We start from the raw sequence: 21,633 nt of genomic DNA, 5'->3' as shown, positions 1-21,633 counted from the left end.
TTGGGGGGGGATAGCCAGACTGCAATCCCTTCTCCTCCATTCTCCTCTCAGGATCTTAGGCACACATGTACACATGCCTGGCGTGAGTTTAAGCCACTGGGTCTGTGACTTGAACCATGGTTGACTACGTGGGAGTCTAGCGACATAACCATTATGCCAACTGCTGGTTCTCCAGACAGAGTATTTTTTTAAAGAATTATTTTATTTATTAATTATTATCATTCTTTTATTTTCTCCATGGCATGGGCACTTACCAGAGAAAGACAGAGAAAGGGAAAGTAAGGAAGGAAGGACTCAAACCCGGTTGGCCATGAGGGAGTCCAGCACTTCAACCACCACACCACCTGCTGGCCCCCATAGTGTGTGTGTGTGTGTGTGTGTACATTTGCTGTAAAATCTTTGTTAGAAAAGGAAGCCTGAGACCAGCAGTTGGCATAATGGCTGTGTTGCTGAACTCTCATGTAGTCAACCGCAGTTCAAGTCCTGGATCCAGTGACTTAAACTCATGCCTGGAGTATGTGCGTGCGTGCCCAAGATCCCAAGAGGAGAACGGAGGAGAAGGGATTGCGTGTAGCCATCCCCCCTGGGGGGGTGATTTCTCGCTTTCTTTCTCTCTGTCTCTCTGTCTTTCTGGCAAGTGCATGCGCCCTATAGCAAAAACCTCTCAAAAAGAAAAAAAAGGAAGGAAGGAAGGAAGGAAGGAAGGAAGGAAGGAAGGAAAGAAAGAAAGAAAGAAAGAAAGAAAGAAAGAAAGAAAGAAAGAAAGAAACCTATAAACTGGAAGCTAAATGCTGGAGATGACAGGATGTCAGGTTCTTTTTTTTTTTTTAGAGGATTTTGCTATAGGGCACGTGCGCTCTCCAGACAGACAGACAGAAACAGAGAGACAGAAAGCGAGAAATCACCCCCCAGCGGGGATGGCCATACCGCAATCCCTTCTCCTCCATTCTCCTCTCGGGATCCTGGGCACGCACGCACACGCGCCTGGCATAAGCCACCGGGTCTGGGACGCGAACCGCGTTCGACTACATGGGAGTCCAGTGACATAGCCATTACGCTAACTGCTGGTCCCTATGTCAGGTTCTTCTAAGCACTGAGTCCACAATGCCCCCTAATGCCTTGCCACAGCAAGCTCGAGGCCACCCTTCCTAAGCTGTGGCACAAGCTCCCAACTGGGAAATCAAGGCAGGAGGATTGTGGCATTGAGACCCTGTCTGAAAAAAAGAGAGTAAGAGAGACCAAATATAACCATTTCCTTTCCTTCCCTTTCCATTTATTTATTATATCAGCCTTAATAAGAAATCAAGAAAAGGAAAAACATTTCACACATACCCTGGCATAGCCACTGTCTTCATTAGTCTCAGCTCATTTCTGGTTATGGTTTCTTTGTATCCAGATAATATAGTTGTATTATGGTTGTTTTAATATAGTTGAATTGTGGAAGGAGTTCTTTCCAAATAAAATGCTGATTTAATGGTAGTATGATACTCCTTGTAGTCTGATGTGCATGATTTCATTTTGTGTATTGCGCTTTTCTCTTTCTCTTTGACAGTATAACACTGCCTTTAAATTCAGATGTCCCCAAGGTATTTGCAGCATTGCCTGAATTTTATGTAGAAGATGTTGCTGAATTTTTATTTTTTATTGTACAGTAAGTGCCTTTAACATATTCCATAGAGCTAATACGTTTTATACATAGTGTGTAGAGGAGATTATGAACTGTCTTGCAGACCTCCATGTTATGCCTGAATTTATGTAACTGTTGTAACTGAATGCTGCCAAGAGACTGGGAAGATAAATGCAGCTGTGGCACCAGTTCAGTTCTTACAGTATCTCACAGACAAGCAGAATGAACAGTGCAGATAATATAGTGTGTTCTGTGAAAACTGAGTTGAATTTCTAATAGTCGAGTGTGTGCTTTTAAGAAACAGAAGGAGCAGTTTATAAATATCCGAGTGAACATCCATAAGCCAGAAATAGCCACATCTGTGTTTTGTACCAAAATTTGTCTTAATTTTAAAACTGAATAAAGCTTATAAAGAATTGGCTTGAGTTTATAATTGATACTGGAATTTTTTTAACTTTTAAAAGATTTTTTCAAATCTTTATTTGGTTTATAAAATTGACATTTTATTTTTCAAACATTACAGGTTAGAAGAATTACGATGCAACTTGTTGGCACCATGATTGCATTATTATAGTAGCACTGGCCTGGGGAGGGAAGTGTATGTGAGGTGTATTTGGAAAGGTAAAGTAGTGTAGGCTCACAATACAGAATGCAAATTGTTGAAATTTTGTAACAACAGAAAAATTCAAAAATAGTGTATGTGTTTGTGTATATTTATATATTTTTCTAGTTTTTGCCATAGGGCATGTGTACTCTCTGTAGAGAGATAGAAAGAGACACGGAGGGAAAGTAAGAAATCACTCCCCAGGGGGGATGGCCACACCACAGTCCCTTCTCCTCTGTTCTCCTGCTGAGATCTTGGGCACACACACTCACACACACACACACACACGCCCCCTAACCTGAATTTCAAGCCACTGGGTCTGGGACTTGAACCACAATCGGCCATGTGAGAGTCCAGCGATGTAACTACTATGCCATCTGCTGGCCCACTTTTTTCTCTCTCTAAAACATAGGAAGTTAATATGCTACAACCTAGAAATGTGTTTGGTTTTAATGTAAATAGTCACTTTAAATTCAACAGGTTAAAGAGAATTCATCTTTGCTCCTAGACACTAGCCTTCACCCAGGATGAATTTCCCAAAGATTGATTTTTTTGTTCTCCTTGCCTCCATTCAGATACTCTCCTCAGGTGCTTTATGAGCCCTGTACTCAGGATATTGTGATGTTCCTCGTTGTGATGTTGTGCAACCAGAACTATATCCGGAATCCGTATTTGGTGGCCAAGCTGGTAGAAGTCATGTTTATGACCAACCCTGCTGTTCAGCCACGAACGCAGAAGTTTTTTGAAATGATTGAGAACCATCCTCTCTCCACGAAATTGTTGGTACCTTCCCTGATGAAGTTTTATACAGGTAGGTTCCTGGGTATGCAGTGTGGCACAGGCCTCAGACTTGGATAGGGCCATCTGAAGCCAGCATACTAAGTTACTCTAAACCATCCTTATGTCCACTGATGAGTGGAGCTGTAGCCTCCTAACCCACTGCCAGGAGAGTATTATTAGTTCCATTGAGAATAGTACATGGACTCTTCTACAACTGGGCTCTAAACGAGTCGCAGGATCTGTTGCAAGTCAGTTGGTATCACCAGCACAGCTGATGTCCTGTCTGAGTGCAAGACACGTTTGTGTCTCTGCGTCGCCATTCTGGTCTCATTCTTTCTCCTTATAAACCTACCAGGAATCAGTCATGGAAGCACCACCCTAATGCCCTAGACTAAATTCCTTTTAGTCTTGAATGTTTGCAACATTAGTTTTATAACCTTATCCTATAGCCCAGAGTTTCCAACATGTGAGCAAAATGGAGCATATTGCAAGTGCTTATTCTTAAATCCCATTCAAACCAATGCAGTCAGGATTTCTGGGAGCCACTGGGAATCTTCACTCATTCTGTGAGCTCAGTGTGTTTGCCGGGCACCGTTCCATGTGTTGTTTACAGAGGCGAGTAAGATCCTGTGAGACACTCTGCAGGCAGGTCCTCTTCTTTTCATTAAACTGTATTCTAAATTTTGATTTTTAATTTTTTTAAGAATTACTGTATTTAACTTTATTCATTTATTTATTTTAATTTAACCAAAGAAGGACAGAGCAAGAAAGAGAGGGAAAGTGAGAAGGCAAGCCACCAGGTCCAGGACTTAAACCACAGTCAGCCATGTGATAGTCCAGTGTCCTTAACCACCACACCACCTGCTGGCCCCAGCATTTCTTAAAATAATGATAAGGTGCCACTTTTATCTATCACATTTAATTTTTAAGCTGAAAATATTCAGTGCTAACATGGGAGTAGATACATAAACTAATGTACTCTGGTAGGCAGTGTGTGCAGTTAGTGCTGTGAAACGCTCATGAAAATGGGACGTGGTAAACCAGCCTTTCTGGAAAGCAGTTGTCTGTCCACACAAAAGCCTTACAAAATTTTTATATTCTTCATATGTGAAGGTCCAACAGGAAAACAGAAGTATACCAGTTATTTTAATAGAAGTTAATAAAAGGAACTAGTCAGATAGGTATTAGAAGGCTGAAATGACAAAAAAGGAACATTGGGTGACCCCAAATATAGGTGCAGGCAGCAGCTGCCACCTGCCCTGAGGGCTCGGGAAGCCAGGGAAGAGTGTGAGGTTTTTAGAACCCAGCTGATCCAATGCAGGCTTGGACAGAGTTAGGACCCAGGCCTGTGAGGAAGGACCTCAGCCCTCTGGTGTTGATGTCTCTGAGGGTGCGAAAGTTTTCTAGAGGTCTTAGAAGACAAAGCTGGACTTTGGAACTATCTACTGCTGGGATGGAGCGCTGTTGCTGACAGGAGCAGCGAGGAGGACCAAGTCCCAGACTCTCCTACAGTGTCCACGTCGCTGCAGGGCCCCTACTGGCGAGCCTAACAGAGGGCCAACTGGCAAAGGAAAAACTCAGCCAGCCCCGAGCTCAGAGCAAGTATAAAGAACATGCCTGGAGTTGAAGTGACTAGTATTCTCTTACATATTACATACTAGGAAGTCAATTCCTAGTAATTAATTAACTCTGTGCAGATTAATGATGTACGTATCAAAAGCTTCTCTATGATGATATTCACCATGGTATTGTTCATAATGCAGTGTAGTGAAAATGCGAAAAACAACCTAAATTGCTGCTAACTGTGGGTAAGTTAAGTAATTTATAGTTTATCTACACAGTGGACCTATATGAATATAATGTGTTCTTTGCATTAAGTGATTAAGAACAAAAAGACAAGAAAATATCAATTAATTAAACAGTGCGTCCACATTTTTGGTATATATGTTCCAGACTGTTAACAGTGAGCTATCTTTGAATGGTAGATTAATGAATAGTTTCATTTTGGGACTCACAGATGGTGTAATTGTTATGTCATTGGATCCCATGTAGTTGACTGTGGTTCAAGTCCTAGACCTGGCAGCTTAAGACTCACGCCAGGTGGGTGTACGTGCATGCCCAAAATCCCGAGAGGAGAATGGAGAAGGGATTGTGGCATGGCCATCCCCCCGTGGGGTGATTTCTCACTTTCTGTCTGTCTGTCTGTCTCTGTCTCTCCGGCAAGTGCATGTGGCCTATAGCAGAAATCTCTCTAAAGAAAAAAAATTTCATTTTGTTCTTTTTTTCTTAATCTGAGCATCTTGATTTTTCTATAGTAAATTAAGTAGTTAAAAAAAAAGTGTTAAATGTATTTCATACCCAGTACCCTAGGCCTGTTGCTGTGACTTTAAGGAAAAGTATGTAAGAGTGTGTGTATGTGCACACATACACACACACAAGCACTTGCACATTTGCTACAGGCTGAGTCTCCTGCCTATAAGACGAGTGTGGCCCTGCTGGCAGTGTTCCAGGAGCTGGTGGGGCAGATGTTCTTTCTTTCGCCTTTGTCCTGGAGCACTGTGCCCTCTGGCCTGGACCACCTCTGTGCTCGTGGGTAGCTGATACCTGTGCTAATAATACTCACTAATCCTTTCACTTAATCCTCACTGCAGTCCTACAGATGGGCACTATAAATATCTCTTCTTTACACACGGGGAAACTGAAGCTTAGAAGGGCCGGAGGCTTGCTGAAGGTCACCAGCTAGCAAGTGGCAGCAGCCTCAGCTGTTGGGCTTTTGTACCAGTGCTCCTGTCACTCTGCTGGTCTTTCTGCAGTTACCAGGGGACCCAAGGCAAGAGGGCCCTTCAGTGGGGCAGACACTCTCCCAAGTGTCCACCAAACTCATGCTAAGATCTCAGGCCCTAACACCTGAGCGAGTTTGACTCTGAGACCTGAGTTAGAGTCACCTTTTACAGGACTGATACATGGAACAAGCTCCTACCCCAGAGATAGAATATTCTGTCAGGTCATTGGAAAAGTCATGATGCATTTTTGCATAGAAAAACAGAAAACTACATCATGACTTTGCCAACAAGGCAGTAGCTTAAAGAATGTCTAGGCTTAAATTTATGTTTCAAAAATATAATTAAGTTTCTAAATAAGAGTATTTTATTTCTATTGTAGCAGTCTGTTCCTTAAGGGCCACTCTTAGAACTTGGGTGAACACCGATAACCCAAACCTATTTTAAGGTAGTCTCTTCCCCAGGGGCCAAGCTGACCATGATTTGAGTCACAGACCTGTTGGCTTGAAACTCACACCAGCTGAGTGCATGTGCGTGTGCATGCGTGTGCCTAAGATCCTGGGAGGAGAAAGGAGGGAGAAGGGATTGCAACGTGGCTGTCTCCCTTGGGGGTGATTTCTCACTTTTCCTTCACTCTCTGTGTCACTGTCTCTCTCTCTTTCCAATGAGTGTATGTGCCCTAAGACAACCTCTAAAAAAAAAATCCTCTTCCCCCAATCAATCAAAATCAGTAAGTCCAGCATTAGCCAAAATAGATTAAGTCTGACTCAGCAAATTTTATGATGCTCGGGACCAGCAGTTAGCATAATGGCTATGTCACTGGACTCCCACGTAGTTGACCGCAGTTCATGTCCCACACCTGGTGGCTTAAATTCACGCCGGGCGAGTGTGCGTGCGTGCCCAAGATCCCGAGACTAGAACGGAGGAGAAGGGATTGCGGCATGGCCATCCCCCCTGGGGGGTGATTTCTCGCTTTCTGTCTCTCTGTCTCTCTCTCTCTGTCTGGTAAGCACACGTGCCCTATAGCAAAAAAAAATATATATATATTTATATTTATGATGCTCTTTCTAAATGAAGGTATTAAAATCCATGCCATTACAAGTCAGATACTCTATTTGGAAGACAGACATTGGACAAGAAAATAAGAATAAGAGACTTTGAAACAGTGATTGAGGAAGACGGTACCTACTTTACAAGCAGAAAGGAAAGGTCTCTGAGGAGATGGCTTTGGAAATGAGACAAGTTCAGGGGCCAGCAGGTGGTGTGATGGTTAAGGCACTGGACTCCCAAGTCCCAGATCTGGTGGCTTGAAACTCACTCCAGGCACATGTGCATGCGTGTCCAAAGTCCCAAGAGGATAGTGTAGGAGAAGGGATTGTGGCGTGACCAATCCCACCTTGGGAGGAGTGATTTTTCACTTTTCCTCTCTCTGTCTTTCTCTGGCAAGTGCACATGCTCTATGGCAAAAACCTAGAAAAAAAAACAAAACAAAACAAAACAAAACAAAGAAAATGACACAAGTTTGAACCCTATCAGGATCTCAGCCACAATGTGGCAGGTAAAGGGTACACGCGCTCAGGGGTTAGGGCCTAATCAGTAGGTCTTGGTATGAGTTTGGTGGACACTTGGGAGAGTGTCTGTGGTGCCCCACTGAGGGGCCCTCTTGTCTTGGGTCCCTTGGTAACTTCAGGAAGAACAGCAGAGCAGCAGGAGCACCTGTGCAAAAGCCCAACAGCTGAGGCTCTGCCCCTTGCTATAACGGTCCTATAGCTCAGGCAGCTTAATGAAACAAGAAAGAAGGCAGGGGCAGGCAGTGGCACGGTCTCATGTGCAACGGGATGCACATGAGAAAGCTCTTGTGTTCACATTCGGGACCTCCTTGGACACACCAGATACGCATGTGTGCATGCCTCCTATCTGGGCCAGCTGGGATTGGGATTGGATCGTGATATGAAGACCCTGTTAGGGTTTCTTTGGCTCGCTCTCTCTTTTATAGAATAAATAAATGAACTTAGAGAGAAGGCAGGACGAAGATCTGCATAGGGGTAAGGTGAGCTCAGCGTGGGCCTCATTTGTTTATAACCTTCTAGAACTAGATCTTGGGAATTAAAGCTTGGGTTGTTTGATTTTGAGGAAACATGAGTAGTGAATAAGAAAAAAAAAACTGTTAAAAGAGATATGTATTGATAGATAATAGATTAATAGTAATTTCTTAGCCTCTGCTATTAATATATTCAGAATACAGTATAAATGTTACAGCAGTTTTAGATACATATGACATTGTGTTGGCCCCTTAGTATTTTTCTCTTATAGGTCGTGCTTAAATCCGCTCTCCACACTTAAGTTCACGCTTTTATATAGTTAATAAAATGACACTTAGATCATCTTTAAAAAGGGATTATTTAATGAATATGCATAAGTACTTTCAAATATTATTATGATAGGTGTTATTTATCTTATTCCTTTTATTTTTAAATAACTTTTTTTTTTTTACTCACAAAAAGTATATTTTCTTGGGAAATACAGACAATGTCAAGAAGGAAGCCAACTCATGGCATGTTGGTTAGGGCAACTAGATCCCATATGGCCAACTCTACTGTTCAAGTCCTGGAACTGATGGCTCAAGAAACATTCCAGATACACGTGCATGTGTACACAAAATCCAGACAGGAGGGAAAAGCAGAGAAGGGCCTACAGTGTGAACATGTCCCGTGGGGGGTGCTTTCTTGCTTTCCCTCTTTCTCTGTCTCTCTCTCGCTCCAGCGAGCTCACACACACTCTGACAAAACTTTTAAGTAAAAATATCAGGACCAGCAGGTGGCCTGGTGGTTAAGATGCTGGACACTCCCACATGGCTGACCGTGGTTTGAGTCCTGGACCTGGTGGCTTGCTTTCTTTCTCACTTTTCCTCTCTCTCTCTCTGACTCTCTCTGGTCAAAATTTAAAATAATAATAGATGAATGAATTAATACAATTAAATAATTCTTAAAAAGAAAATATCAAGAAGGATTAAAAAAAATATTGATAGTTTCTGTACTTGAAGAATCGGTTAACATTTCATTTTACAGTTCCAGTAATTTTTTTAAAAAATGATTAGACCCAACCTGTATATTTTGTTTGATAATTTGTGGCTTTCGCTTAATATGTCACAAGTATTTTTTCTTTGTTGTATATTTGGATTATTTTGGTTTTTCTCTAACATAAATAGCACTGTAGTGAGTATTCTTAGAGCTCAGCCTTTGAACATACATATACTCATTTTCTTGAATAGAATTGGTGGACCAGAGAGATGGACATATATATTGGTGTCTTGTACTAATTTTGCTGAATTATCTTTAGAGAGATGGTATTGCAGTTCATTCCCATCAACCTTTATAATGTGCCTATTTCCCCAAATCCTTACCTATGTTCGGTATTACCATTTTTGTAATGTCTGCCAATTTGATAGGTTACACATGGTAACTTATTTTATTATCTCTTTATCCTTAATGTCTTCCCCTGGCAGTTTTTCCGTTTTAAAAAAAAATTGCCATGAATTCTTAAATTTCTTAGGGGTAAGCTCTTTGTCATTTAAATAATGTAGTTTGATTTTTGTTCTATGAAGGGATGTTAGTATCTGGTAAATAAATAATGAGTACATGAGGGCTTCATTATACTTTCTCTACTTTAGAACATGTTTGAAAAATGTGCATATTACTAAAGTATTTAAAATAATAGAGCCATTTAATAACTTTCCATAGTCTTTCCACTAAAGGATACCCATTTTTAAGTGCTGTGGGATTCCCGTAAATTGCTAATGTAAAACTGGGGGAGGTTTTCAAAGGAGATCATTTAACTTTTGGTCATTAGTCAGTAGATGCTGTCCTGATGATACCAGTTTTCCCAGTCCAGTCCCTTTGGTATTGTGCTGGCCAGACCTAAAATTTCTACCTTTAAAACCAGCTCAGGTGGGGAACCAGCAGTTAGCGTAATGGCTATGTCGCTGGACTCCCACGTAGTCGACCGCGGTTCGTGTCCTGGACCCAGTGGCTTAAAACTCACGCTGGGCACGTGTGCGTGCGTGCCCAAGATCCCGAGAGGAGAATGGAGGAGAAGGGATTGCGGCGTGACCATCCCCCCTGGGGGGTGATTTCTCGCTTTCTGTCTCTATGTCTCTCTCTGTCTGTCTGGCGAGCGCACGCGCCCTACAGTGAAAATCTCTCTCAAAAAAAAAAAAAACCAGCTCAGGTGCTGGACTTCTCATGGTCGACTACTGTTCTAGTCCTGGACCTGGTGGCTTGCTTTCTCACTTTCTCTCTCTCTCTTTCTCTCTCTGGTGAATTAAAATAATTATATATATTTTTTAAAAAACAGCTCATAATTTCTCTCCTGCCTTATATGCAAAGTATAGGTGAAATTCGACCAGATTTTTCATTTTGCAGATTTGGATTCACTCAGTGTCATCGTTACAGCAATAACTGCATTTGGGAAGATAAGGAAGTACATATCTGTTCCTTCTTGTGTCTTTTTTCTTTAGATGTTGAGCATACAGGAGCCACCAGCGAGTTCTATGACAAGTTCACAATTCGCTATCATATTAGCACCATTTTTAAAAGCCTTTGGCAAAACATAGCTCACCATGGTACCTTTATGGAGGAGTTCAAGTGAGTATTGGGCCCCTGATGTAACAGCTTGCTCTCTTACAAATCACAGGTAGGACTGCAACTTAAAAGCTTTCATAGCGGGGTTCTTACTGACTGTTTGTCTGGTCTCAGCCTCCTTTAAGTTAACCACAAGGTACTGCTAAATGTGGGTGGGGTTTTCTAAATGTTTGCTTGCAAGATAGAGCCTCATTTTAGATTTGTCAAGATATTTGGGGGAACCAGCAGTTAGCATAATGGCTATGTCACTGGACTCCCACGTAGTCAACCACGGTTCGCATCCCAGACCCGGTGGCTTAGAACTCACGCCGGGCACGTGTGCATGTGTGCCCAAGATTCTGAGAGGAGAATGGAGGAGAAGGGATTGCAGCGTGACCATCCCCCCGGGGGGTGATTTCTCACTTTATGTCTCTATGTCCCTGTCTGTCTGGTGAGCGCACGTGCCCTATAGCAAAAACCTCTCAAAAAAAAAAAAAGATATTTGGGGGATGGTATACATGAAGATTTATAAGATACACTGAAGTGATATAGTTAAGTTTTTGTTTTTTTTTTTTAATATTTCTATGATTACAACGTAAGGTGAAATTTTCAGGGAGACTAAAATGAACTCTTAGTGTTCCCAAATATGATATCAAGCTTTAGAATTAGAAAGGTTAGGAGGACTGTTGATTTAGAAGCAGTTTGGTTGGGCCAGCCTTATGGCCTAGTGATTAAGGGACACTTATCCCCCATGGCGAACTGCATGGTTCAAATTCCGACCAGCAGCTTGAAAAACACACAGGGTGCATGTGTGTATGCCCAGAATTCTGACAGGATGAAGAAAAGAAGGGATTGCTGTGGGTTTGTTTGTTTGTTTTTAAGAGAGATTTTTGCTAAAAGGTGCGTGTGCTCCTCAAAGAGATAGAGAGACATAAAGCGAAAAATCACCCCCTTGGGGGATGACCATACTGCAGTCCGTTCTCCTCTAGAGATTTTGGGCATGTGTGCATATACACCCGATTGAGTTTTAAGCCACTGGGTCTGGGACTTGAACTGCAGTTGACTACATGGGAGTCCAGTAATTGTCACTGGACTCCCACGTAGTCAACCACGGTTCGCATCCCAGACCCGGTGGCTTAGAACTCACGCCGGGCACGTGTGCATGTGTGCCCAAGATTCTGAGAGGAGAATGGAGGAGAAGGGATTGCAGCGTGACCATCCCCCCGGGGGGTGATTTCTCACTTTATGTCTCTATGTCCCTGTCTGTCTGGTGAGCGCACGTGCCCTATAGCAAAAACCTCTCAAAAAAAAAAAAAGATATTTGGGGGATGGTATACATGAAGATTTATAAGATACACTGAAGTGATATAGGTAAGTTTTTGTTTTTTTTTTTTAATATTTCTATGATTACAACGTAAGGTGAAATTTTCAGGGAGACTAAAATGAACTCTTAGTGTTCCCAAATATGATATCAAGCTTTAGAATTAGAAAGGTTAGGAGGACTGTTGATTTAGAAGCAGTTTGGTTGGGCCAGCCTTATGGCCTAGTGATTAAGGGACACTTATCCCCCATGGCGAACTGCATGGTTCAAATTCCGACCAGCAGCTTGAAAAACACACAGGGTGCATGTGTGTATGCCCAGAATTCTGACAGGATGAAGAAAAGAAGGGATTGCTGTGGGTTTGTTTGTTTGTTTTTAAGAGAGATTTTTGCTAAAAGGTGCGTGTGCTCCTCAAAGAGATAGAGAGACATAAAGCGAAAAATCACCCCCTTGGGGGATGACCATACTGCAGTCCGTTCTCCTCTAGAGATTTTGGGCATGTGTGCATATACACCCGATTGAGTTTTAAGCCACTGGGTCTGGGACTTGAACTGCAGTTGACTACATGGGAGTCCAGTAATGTAACTATTACACCATCTGCTGATCCCAAGAAGGGGTTGCTGTGTGACTATGCCTCATTTGGGGGTGCTTTCTCCCCCTTCCTCTCTCATAGGCAAACACATAGTCCTTTGGTAAATGAGGGAGGAAAAAGGACAAAAGCAAAACAATATAGAAGAGTTAGGTCAGGGTCATCCTTTCTAGTGTCATACTTAGATCTTTCATAACCCATATTACATCTTTGATCAAGTTTAGCTATCACTTGTTAACTGAGTTACTAGTCAATAATAAACACATTATTAATGGAGTAATTATTTGCTAGGTAGTTTTCTATAGAGTAAATTCTTCAAGTTAATCCTGCATTTCCCATGGACTGCTCTTATGGTCAGAATTGTTCCATAAGAGCCTGGCATGAGCTGAGGGGCCCAGTCAGGCCCGTAGCTTGGTCTGCCTGTGTTGATGAGGAGCGCTTGTCCTGAACGTGCGCGTTCCTGAGCCCAAGGCCTCCCGTGTCTGTTCACAGGCATGCTCTTCCCACCCCAGTTACACAGTTGTAGATCCTGAAGTGTAGCTTCGCTTTTCTCCGTTAATCTGGCGGTTACAAAGTCCCACAGAAATAGGCCACGCTACTTCAGTTCACCAGTAAGCCCCCTCATTATAACATGACCTCACACCAGCTCCTTAGATGGGAAGCTTCAAGTTCTATGAAGTAAGTTAATATCCTTCTTTATCAGCATTACAGGTTCCAGGTTTCTTTATTTTTGGTAAGAAGTAACTTTATCAGTAGTTCTCTTGTCTCTTGTGTATGGGTAATTATTTGTGCTTTCTTGTTTCTTAGTGAGTATATTCTTTTTCTAGTCTGGAAAAATGTTTTCTCTGCTTAAAAACATTGAGGTAATGAGCCAGGGGGTGTGCTGATAAACCTCCTCTCTGGGAGGAAAAAAGTCTGCATTTGCTGGTTTCCATGGTGTGAATACTTCCATAGTTGCCCAATTTAAGCTTCCAAGGGAATCTGCTTACAGAATTCTGTAGCATTTAGCAGTTGGCTCTCGTAAGCCATGCAGGGTGGCTCCAGTGCACCACTGGAAGGACCTTATCACAGCTGATTTAAAATAATAACAAATCTAAAGAGAGACATGTTAGTCCTTGCACTCTGCAGCGCCTGAGTGTGCCTGGGTCGGCAGTCTTCCAGGGGGAGGTGCCTGGCAGTCTGGGGGGAGGCTCATTTTCCCTGGGATCGGCTGTGGCATTTTGTTCCAGGGAGATAATGTGCACATGTATGATATAATTGCCTTTTCAGCTCTGGGAAGCAGTTTGTTCGCTATATAAACATGCTGATAAACGACACGACGTTTTTGCTCGATGAGAGTCTGGAGTCTCTGAAGCGGATCCACGAAGTGCAAGAAGAGATGAAGAATAAAGAGCAGTGGGACCAGTTGCCCCGGGTGAGGACACAGCCCAGGTGCATGGGCAGCTTTGCGAAGACTCTGCCTCTGGACACCGGCAGAGCTCGGCCTCGGGGGCTGCGTCTGGGGGGGGTCTGATAACAGATCTGACTTGTCGGGATTTTCTTCCCTGTGGGCTTCTGTGAAGTAATATCTAGGTGTGGGTTAGGAAGAAACTTTTACTGAAAACATTTTACTGAAGCTAAGAAATGAGAAGTCTTTCAGAATGTGTCCTGATCACTTTCTCTCTCGTTAATTTTAAATGGCTTTTTTCAGAGACGAGCTTTTATTGTCTGAATTTATTAAGATTTGTGATGATAACTAAGACATTAATCTTTAGAATTCAGTCTGCTGGACAAGAATTTGGTTTGTTCATATGGTCTTCTCTGGACAGCTGCAGAATTCTGGTGGAGTTTTCCTCTCTCCATTGATCTTGATTTTCATATTCCATTTTTAATAGAAGAGGCCTGGTTTTCCAGGTGCCATGAGAAATTCATGCTGTGACAGTGACAACAGAGTGCCCTTTCCTGAATGCACTGCAGCCATTTAGGTGGTTTCTTGGTCAGTTAGGTTCTTGACAACTGCTGGTGATTTTGTATTTTGGTTAGTTTTGTTCCTGGTGTTGTCAGGCTCAGAGTTAGAAATACTTTCCAAAAGGGATTCTCATCAGAGTGTGGGGAGGACAAGACTGCTTTCTCTTTACTTATGGTAGCATTCTTACAATGAGAAGTACACTGAAGGTCTCATGTGGGTCAGAAAGTATCTTAAGGCCCAGCCCTGGTGGGAGTGCAGCTAAGATGGTGTGCCTGCAGGCTGGGGCCGCACGTGAGGCCTGCGTTAGATTTCTCGCCCAACCTAAGGGCCAGGCCCAATGGCATGTGCCTGTAACCCCAGCTACTTGGGGGGATGATGCTGGAGGATAGCGACAGGGCAAGACCCTGTCTTTTTAAGAGGGTATCTTGAATGTAGGCTATGGAAGCACATTTAGGGAAAGTTTTCATTCCAAGTATTTCTACTGCTTGGATGAGAATTTTACCGTTTGCTCCAGTCAGTGTGCTTAAACAGTTAACGTAAACCTTGCAGGGAGCTTTGCCCAGGATCTGTGCTTGCTGAATTTCCCCCGCATCCATGCCACCATACTCCATGAGCCTCTCTGCCTTCTTTTTTCATTTTATTATTATTTTTTTTAAAGAGGTTTTGTTTTGGGTGTGTGGGCTCACCAGAAAGACAAGAGAGAGACAGACAGAAAGTGAGAAATCACCCCTCAGGGGGGATGGCCACACCTCAATCCCTTCTCCTCCATTCTCCTCTCGGGATCTTGGGCATGCACACATACCCGTTGTAAGTTTAAGCCACCGGGTCTGGGACTCGAATCGTGATCAACTACGTGGGAGTTCAGCAACATAGCCATTACACTAACTGCTGGTCCCTCTGCCTTCTTTAGATCAATAGTCCCCAATCTTTTGGGCACCAGGGACTGCTTTTGTGGAAGACAGTTTTTCCCTAGACCATCTCTGTGATTTGGGGATGATTCAAGCACATTATATTTACTGTGCACTTTATCTCTGTTATTATGTTGTTGTTGTAATATATAATGAAATAAGTATACAACTCATAATGCAGACTCAGTGGGAGCCCTGAGTTTGCTCCCCTGCAAGATGGTCCCATCTGGGGCTCTCGTGAGAAGCTAAAGCCCCCATTGATCTGATAGGAGCTGGAGCTCAAGCGGTAATGCGAGTGACGGGGAGCAGCTGTAAATATGAGTGAAGCTTCGTCATTCACCTGTCACTCACCTCTTGCCTGTGCACCCTAGTTCTTTTTTCTTGGCGCTGTCCTGGTACCCACTGAAGTCATTTCCGAACAAACTTTAGCTGTTTAGTTGCTAGGACTCAGAAACCTCCCACGGTTCCGTAACTTCCTCAGGATGGGTGACCCAGACCAGTGCTCCCCGTCTCCCCAGTGTCGCTCTAGGAGGTCCTTCCAGCTCCGCCTCCCTTTGTAGTGAGCTGGCCCCGAACTGGAGCATGTCCAGGTCCTCTCAGAACATGCGGGGGAAACAGATGAGGCATAGTTTAAAGAGCCCAGCTCTGGCGTCCAGGGTGACGCAGGCTTGAGAAGTGACACTACCACACACTGTAAGTTCCGTAATCCCTGTTGGCTCACCTGTAAACTAAAGGTAACACCTGTCTTGCAGGACAGCTATGAGGAGAGATGATGGATGGGAAGCACACAGTGCAGGTCCCACCCAGGTGCTCAGTGCGCACCGTGGCTCCTGTTCCATTTGCCCAGAGACACTTCTCCCCAGTGTCCTACTTCCCGTCACATGTAACAGGTCCCTTCCCTGCTTTGAGTGAGATCCCGTTCCCCCTCGTGGGTGGTCTTCCCTTCCCTGTCAGCATGGCTGGGAAGCCTCACCTTCTCCTAACCTCTGTGGCTTCCTCCCTCTGCCACTTGAAGCACTTTTCAGAGACCAACTTATATTGTAGATGCTGGGATCCAGGTCGATAACACATTCTTTTGTTCATAGCTTAATAGCATTTGTTTATGAGACAACCAAACAAATACTATTGATTTTTTTCTGTGTTAATGGATGAAAAACTAACAGTTGCTATTTCAGAAATAGCTCTCATTTGACTTTGAAGTCACTTCCGAACTCCCACCTTGCTGGCTGTTTCTGCTCACCCCACTGACCTCTGAAATTGGTGGACCCCAGTGCTCAGCCCCCAGACTTCTCCTCTGTCCTTTCCATGCTTTCTCCCTAGGTTCGCATTTCTCAGTGAGGGTGCAAGTTGGAATTTTGAGCATAATCGAATTTTGGTAGAATTGTAACTTACTATGATGAGAGACTGCCCTGTCTGCTGTAGGACATTCAGTCTCTGGTTCCTGCCCGTTAGCTAGTGGTGTTCCCCTTTAACCCAGTTTTCCGGCATCTGAAAACACATACAACTGCCACCTCCAGATGAAAGTCACTGTTAGGTGATTTCACCCATTCCAAGGTGAAAGCCTGAATATCTGTATTCCACAGATCCCAAAATGGATCTCCCAGCTTATATCTCCCTGACTCCAGACTTTGTACCCAGGACTGACTTGCCTCACAACCTGGCGATCTAAGAGATATTCCAAACTTGGCATGTCCCGAACTAGCCTCTCGGTGTTGTCCTTCACATCTCTGGTTCTGTCCAGTCTCAAGAAACACCGGGTTCCTTTGACCGATTACTGAGGCTCAGCGATCTGGAGTTGTCCTTGATTTTTCTTTCTCTCACCAAATAGCTCTAGGCTCTGTTTTATTCTCTTCTTGTGATAGAGTGTGTGAGCATGAGAGAGAAGAGCGAAGAGAATGAAGGTCTGGTCGTGCCACTGTTCCTTTCCTGCACTCCTCCAGCCCTTCACATCCTGGTCACTCACTTGCGTGCCTGGCGTGTTTCAGTGGACAGGGTGGGGATGTGAGCCACGGTTTCCACATGAGACCTGGCTTCTCGAGAAGCGAGTGCCGCTGTGCTCTGTTCTGGTCTTGGGCTCTGTCTTAAATGTATCTGTCAGGTTGGCTCCGAGGCTGGTGATTAAGCAGCTGGTTCTCCATGGCCTACCATGAAACACCGGGTTCCTTTGACCGATTACTGAGGCTCAGCGATCTGGAGTTGTCCTTGATTTTTCTTTCTCTCACCAAATAGCTCTAGGCTCTGTTTTATTCTCTTCTTGTGATAGAGTGTGTGAGCATGAGAGAGAAGAGCGAAGAGAATGAAGGTCTGGTCGTGCCACTGTTCCTTTCCTGCACTCCTCCAGCCCTTCACATCCTGGTCACTCACTTGCGTGCCTGGCGTGTTTCAGTGGACAGGGGATGTGAGCCACGGTTTCCACATGAGACCTGGCTTCTCGAGAAGCGAGTGCCGCTGTGCTCTGTTCTGGTCTTGGGCTCTGTCTTAAATGTATCTGTCAGGTTGGCTCCGAGGCTGGTGATTAAGCAGCTGGTTCTCCATGGCCTACCATGCCATCCAAGTCCCAGACCCAGTGGCTCAGGAACACTCCAGGCGTGGGTGTGAGAGTGCCCAAAACCATGAAAGGAAGGAGAGGAGGAGAAGGGATTGTGGCATGACCATTCCCCACGAGGGGGGGCTTTCTCCTCGCCCTTTCTCTTCGTCACTCTCTGGTGAGCACACATACCCTCTAGCATGTATGTACCTCCATTATCTGCCCTCTTCCTGTCAGCTCCAGGCCACTGTCATCTCTCACCTGGATCACTGCGGCAGCCCCATACTCGTCCCCCAGCCTCCACCCTGGCTCGTGTCCACACCAGGAGGCTGCCAAGATCTCAGGCTGTTCAATACCACTCAGCTCCAAGCCCTTCCGGCTTCCTTTCTCACTCAGTCAGTGGTACGTGTGGCCTGCAGGGTACTGCAGGACCCAGCCCCTCACTGTCTGCCACCCTTCCCTCCACTCACCCCAGTCACACTTAACTCTTGCCCTTCCACGGACATGCGAGGCCTTTGCACTTGCCGTTCCTTTTTCCCAAGAGGCTCTTTTTGCTGATTGATGTCCTTTAGATATCCACTTAGAGGTCACCTCCTCAGAGAGGCCTTCCCTGACTACCCTTTCCATAATAGCATTTCCTGATTCCAACATCACTCTCTCACCTGACCCTGCTTCATTCGTCATCATCACTGTTAAATTTACTGTGTGTCTCGCTGAGCAGTTGCTTGTTACTGGTTTCTCTAATGGAATCTAAGCTCCATGAAGGTAGAGAGCCTGGTAGGTCCCGTTCTGCCCTCTGTCTCCAGTGCCTATAGAAAGGCCTAGATAATATTCACGGAGGAACAATTGAGACACCAGACACGCATTTAGGAGTTCCCATCTGGCTGTCCTTGTGTCTATCCTGGTGCAGCCTTTTTCAGTAGGTTCCTTCTTGCCAAGGGAGTAGCAGACCAGCACCCAGTGTCCCCCAGAGTACAGAGCGCCACGCACACCCAGAGGTGCTCGCTTGGCAACATCAGCTGTTCCAGCTGTTTTCCTCTCCTCAACAGAAACAGGCCTCTGGGCAGACTGGAGAATGGAAGTCTGCTGACGTGTTTGTATTTTACCCGTCTCTGAGCCTTTGGTGCTCTGCCTGATTTCCTCAGGCGTCACAGCCCTTACTCGCTTGTTTCCTTGCCCCTGGCAGAGTTGGAGGAGGAGGATGGAGCCAGAGGCAAGCAGGCTGGCAGTGTAGAGGTGACAGCCCGATGGCAGAATGGTGAAAATCCAGAAAGCTTAGCAGTCTCTAGGCAGTAGGTATAGGTTCAAACCCGACGGGCCTTGCTCCCATGGCACAGCACGTCTCATGTGTTTGTTTTTTGGAGAGGTTTTTGCTATAGGGCGCGTGCGCTCACCAGAAAGACAAGAGAGAGAGAGACACAGAGAAAGAAAGCGAGAAATCACCCCTCCGGGGGATGGCCACGCCAGAGTTCCTTCTCCATTCTCCTCTTGGGCTCTTGGGCACGCACGTACACGCGCCCGTTGTGAATTTAAGCCACTGGGTCCAGACTCAAACCACGGTCGACTACATGGGAGTCCAGCGACATAGCCATTATGGCAACTGCTGGTCCCAGGTCTCATGTTTTTAAAACAATGATGACTAAGTGAAACTCTTGTTACGGGGTATGAACTACCGTCTGCCAGCTCCAGTGTGTATCATGCACTCTGTGAGATTCTCTTGTTTCATCCTGTGTAGAAGCTGATGGGGACTTCATTTATCTTGAGGAAACTGAGGCTCCTAGGAGTTAAATATGTAATAAGGTCACCTGACTCCGAGTTCTAAAGAGTTCTGATTCTAAAAGGAGGAGGCTTCAGGTATCTGGAAACTCGGCGTGGGTTGTAAGAGCACTAAGTGTGTGGCTCTGTTGCACACTGTTCCAGTTAGGAGCTGGCCGTTCTTCCTTCACACGGGTGTTTCGGTGAGCTGGTGCCAAGATTGATATGGCATCTTCTTGATGTTCCCCAGGATCAGCAGCAGGCCCGTCAGTCTCAGCTTGCTCAGGACGAGCGTGTTTCACGCTCTTACCTTGCCCTGGCAACAGAAACCGTGGACATGTTCCATATCCTCACGAAGCAGGTCCAGAAGCCGTTCCTCAGACCGGTGAGTGGAAACTGGGGGGTGTTCATTTTGCCTACTGGACTCCACGTTCAGACTTTGCCCCTTCTTAGCTGATGTAGTTGTTGAAATCCTGGAAATGTTAGCGTCCCAGTCACTGATTAAGTGGAAGCCTGTTGCTAATTTTGTTCCCAATTATGCTGAATATACACGCAGCATCCTGTTAATAAAATGAAGATGTTTTGTGTCATTGCATAGTCAGCAAATAGTACTTCCAAAATGATGTAATTCGCTTTCTGCTTAGACAGGGCTTTGGATTATTAATGTTGAAGTTAAGGCATATTTTTGTGATCTGTATATTTTGTTTATAGAAAAAAGTGGAAGACAAATTGACTTGGAGTATATAACGAGAACAACTGCTAATGTCTAAGATCTTTGGTTCCAAAGGTTAACGAGAGCCATAATGAGGGTTTATGATAGATCAAAGGTAGTCAAAATGTTTGGCCTGGACTTGATCAGTAAGACCTGGGTCCTGGATCCTGAAATTGAAACCAAACAACGGAACCCAAGAACTCTGCTTTGCTTTGACCTCCTCTGTCACAGAGCTGAGAAACTTCATAGTGGGACCAAGATGAATGAAGTGAGGGAGATGAGAAAAGGACCTGAGATTTAGTCATTGTTTTTCTAGGTGGAGACAAATTCGTTTTACAGTGCAGCGCAGTTCCACTACTCACTTCCTCTAATTTTCTATAGTCTCTCTTGCTGCCATCACCTGACCTATTGTGTCATCTCCAGCAGAGGCGTTTTTACCACTTTAGAGTGCAACTAAGAGTCTCTTCTTTCCCCTTTCCATTTCATGTCTGTTGTTAAACAGATTTCAGTGTAGGAGCAGTGAGATGTGAAACAAAACAGAGCTCACTGTTCACACTTGCCTTCCTTGAAGGTTCCGTCAAGGCCAGATGGCACAGACTTAAAAGGCATTGTGTACCACACGGTCTCTGTTGCAACTGCCAGTTCTGCCATTGCAGCTTAAAAGCAATCACAGGTAGTAAATTAATAAGCATGAATGTATTCCAATAAAACTTTATTTATAAAAGGAGGAGACATTATGCTGGAATTGGCCTGCAGATAGTATTTTAGCAAGCTCTGCTGTAAACCATGTTTTCTTTTTTTTTTTTAAGAGAGTTTTTGCTGTAGAGTATGTGTGCTCTCTGAAGAGAGACAGAGAGACAGAAAGCGAGAAATCACCCCCTAGGGGGAATGACCATGTTGCAGTCCCTTCTCATAGTCAACTGTAGTTTGAGTCCCAGACACACCGGGTACATGTGTGTGCGTGCCCAAAATCTCAAGAGGAGATGGGAGGAGAAGGGATTGCAGCGTGGCTATCCCCTGGAAATGATCTCTCACCTTCTGTCTCTGTCTCTCCGACAAATGCACACACCCTATAGCAAAAATCTCTTAAAAACTAATAATAGTAATTTTTCTCAAGACTTCCTCATAGACTTGAGTCATCCATACTCCTTGGACCTGTGCTCTTGCCCTCAATCTCATTCCCGTGCCTGTGCGATGTTTCCGCATCCTTTGTTACATACATCATTTTAAAAAATAACCTTATTTTTTATTTATTTATTTTTTTAGTTTAACTAGAGAAAGACATAGAAAGAGAAAGAAGGAAAGTGAGAAAGTAAGCTGCCAGGTCCAGAACTCAAACCACAGCCAGCCATGTGGGAATCTAGCATCTTAACCACCACGCTACCTGCTGGCTCATGTACATCTTTTTTTTTTTTTGAGAGGTTTTTGCTATAGGGCGCGTGCACTCACCAGACAGACAGAGA

At 44.4% G+C, this 21,633-nt stretch overlaps 1 protein-coding gene across 2 annotated transcripts in view; it reads left to right on the top strand.

The window, feature by feature from the left end:
- The window catches only part of UBE4B (ubiquitination factor E4B), a 174,417-nt gene that overhangs the window by 138,332 nt on the left and 14,452 nt on the right, over nucleotides 1-21,633 (top strand). For both annotated transcript variants that reach the window (XM_027770642.1, XM_027770643.1), the window contains 5 exons: nucleotides 1,553-1,651; nucleotides 2,807-3,042; nucleotides 10,308-10,434; nucleotides 13,590-13,734; nucleotides 19,709-19,843. In XM_027770642.1, the coding sequence (XP_027626443.1) occupies nucleotides 1,553-1,651; nucleotides 2,807-3,042; nucleotides 10,308-10,434; nucleotides 13,590-13,734; nucleotides 19,709-19,843 (742 nt within the window). The remainder of the gene's footprint in view (nucleotides 1-1,552; nucleotides 1,652-2,806; nucleotides 3,043-10,307; nucleotides 10,435-13,589; nucleotides 13,735-19,708; nucleotides 19,844-21,633) is intronic.

This window comes from Tupaia chinensis, unplaced genomic scaffold, assembly GCF_000334495.1.
Source record: "Tupaia chinensis unplaced genomic scaffold, TupChi_1.0 Scaffold000146_1, whole genome shotgun sequence".
NCBI lineage: Eukaryota > Metazoa > Chordata > Mammalia > Scandentia > Tupaiidae > Tupaia > Tupaia belangeri.
This window is presented reverse-complemented; position numbering and strand designations above follow the sequence as displayed.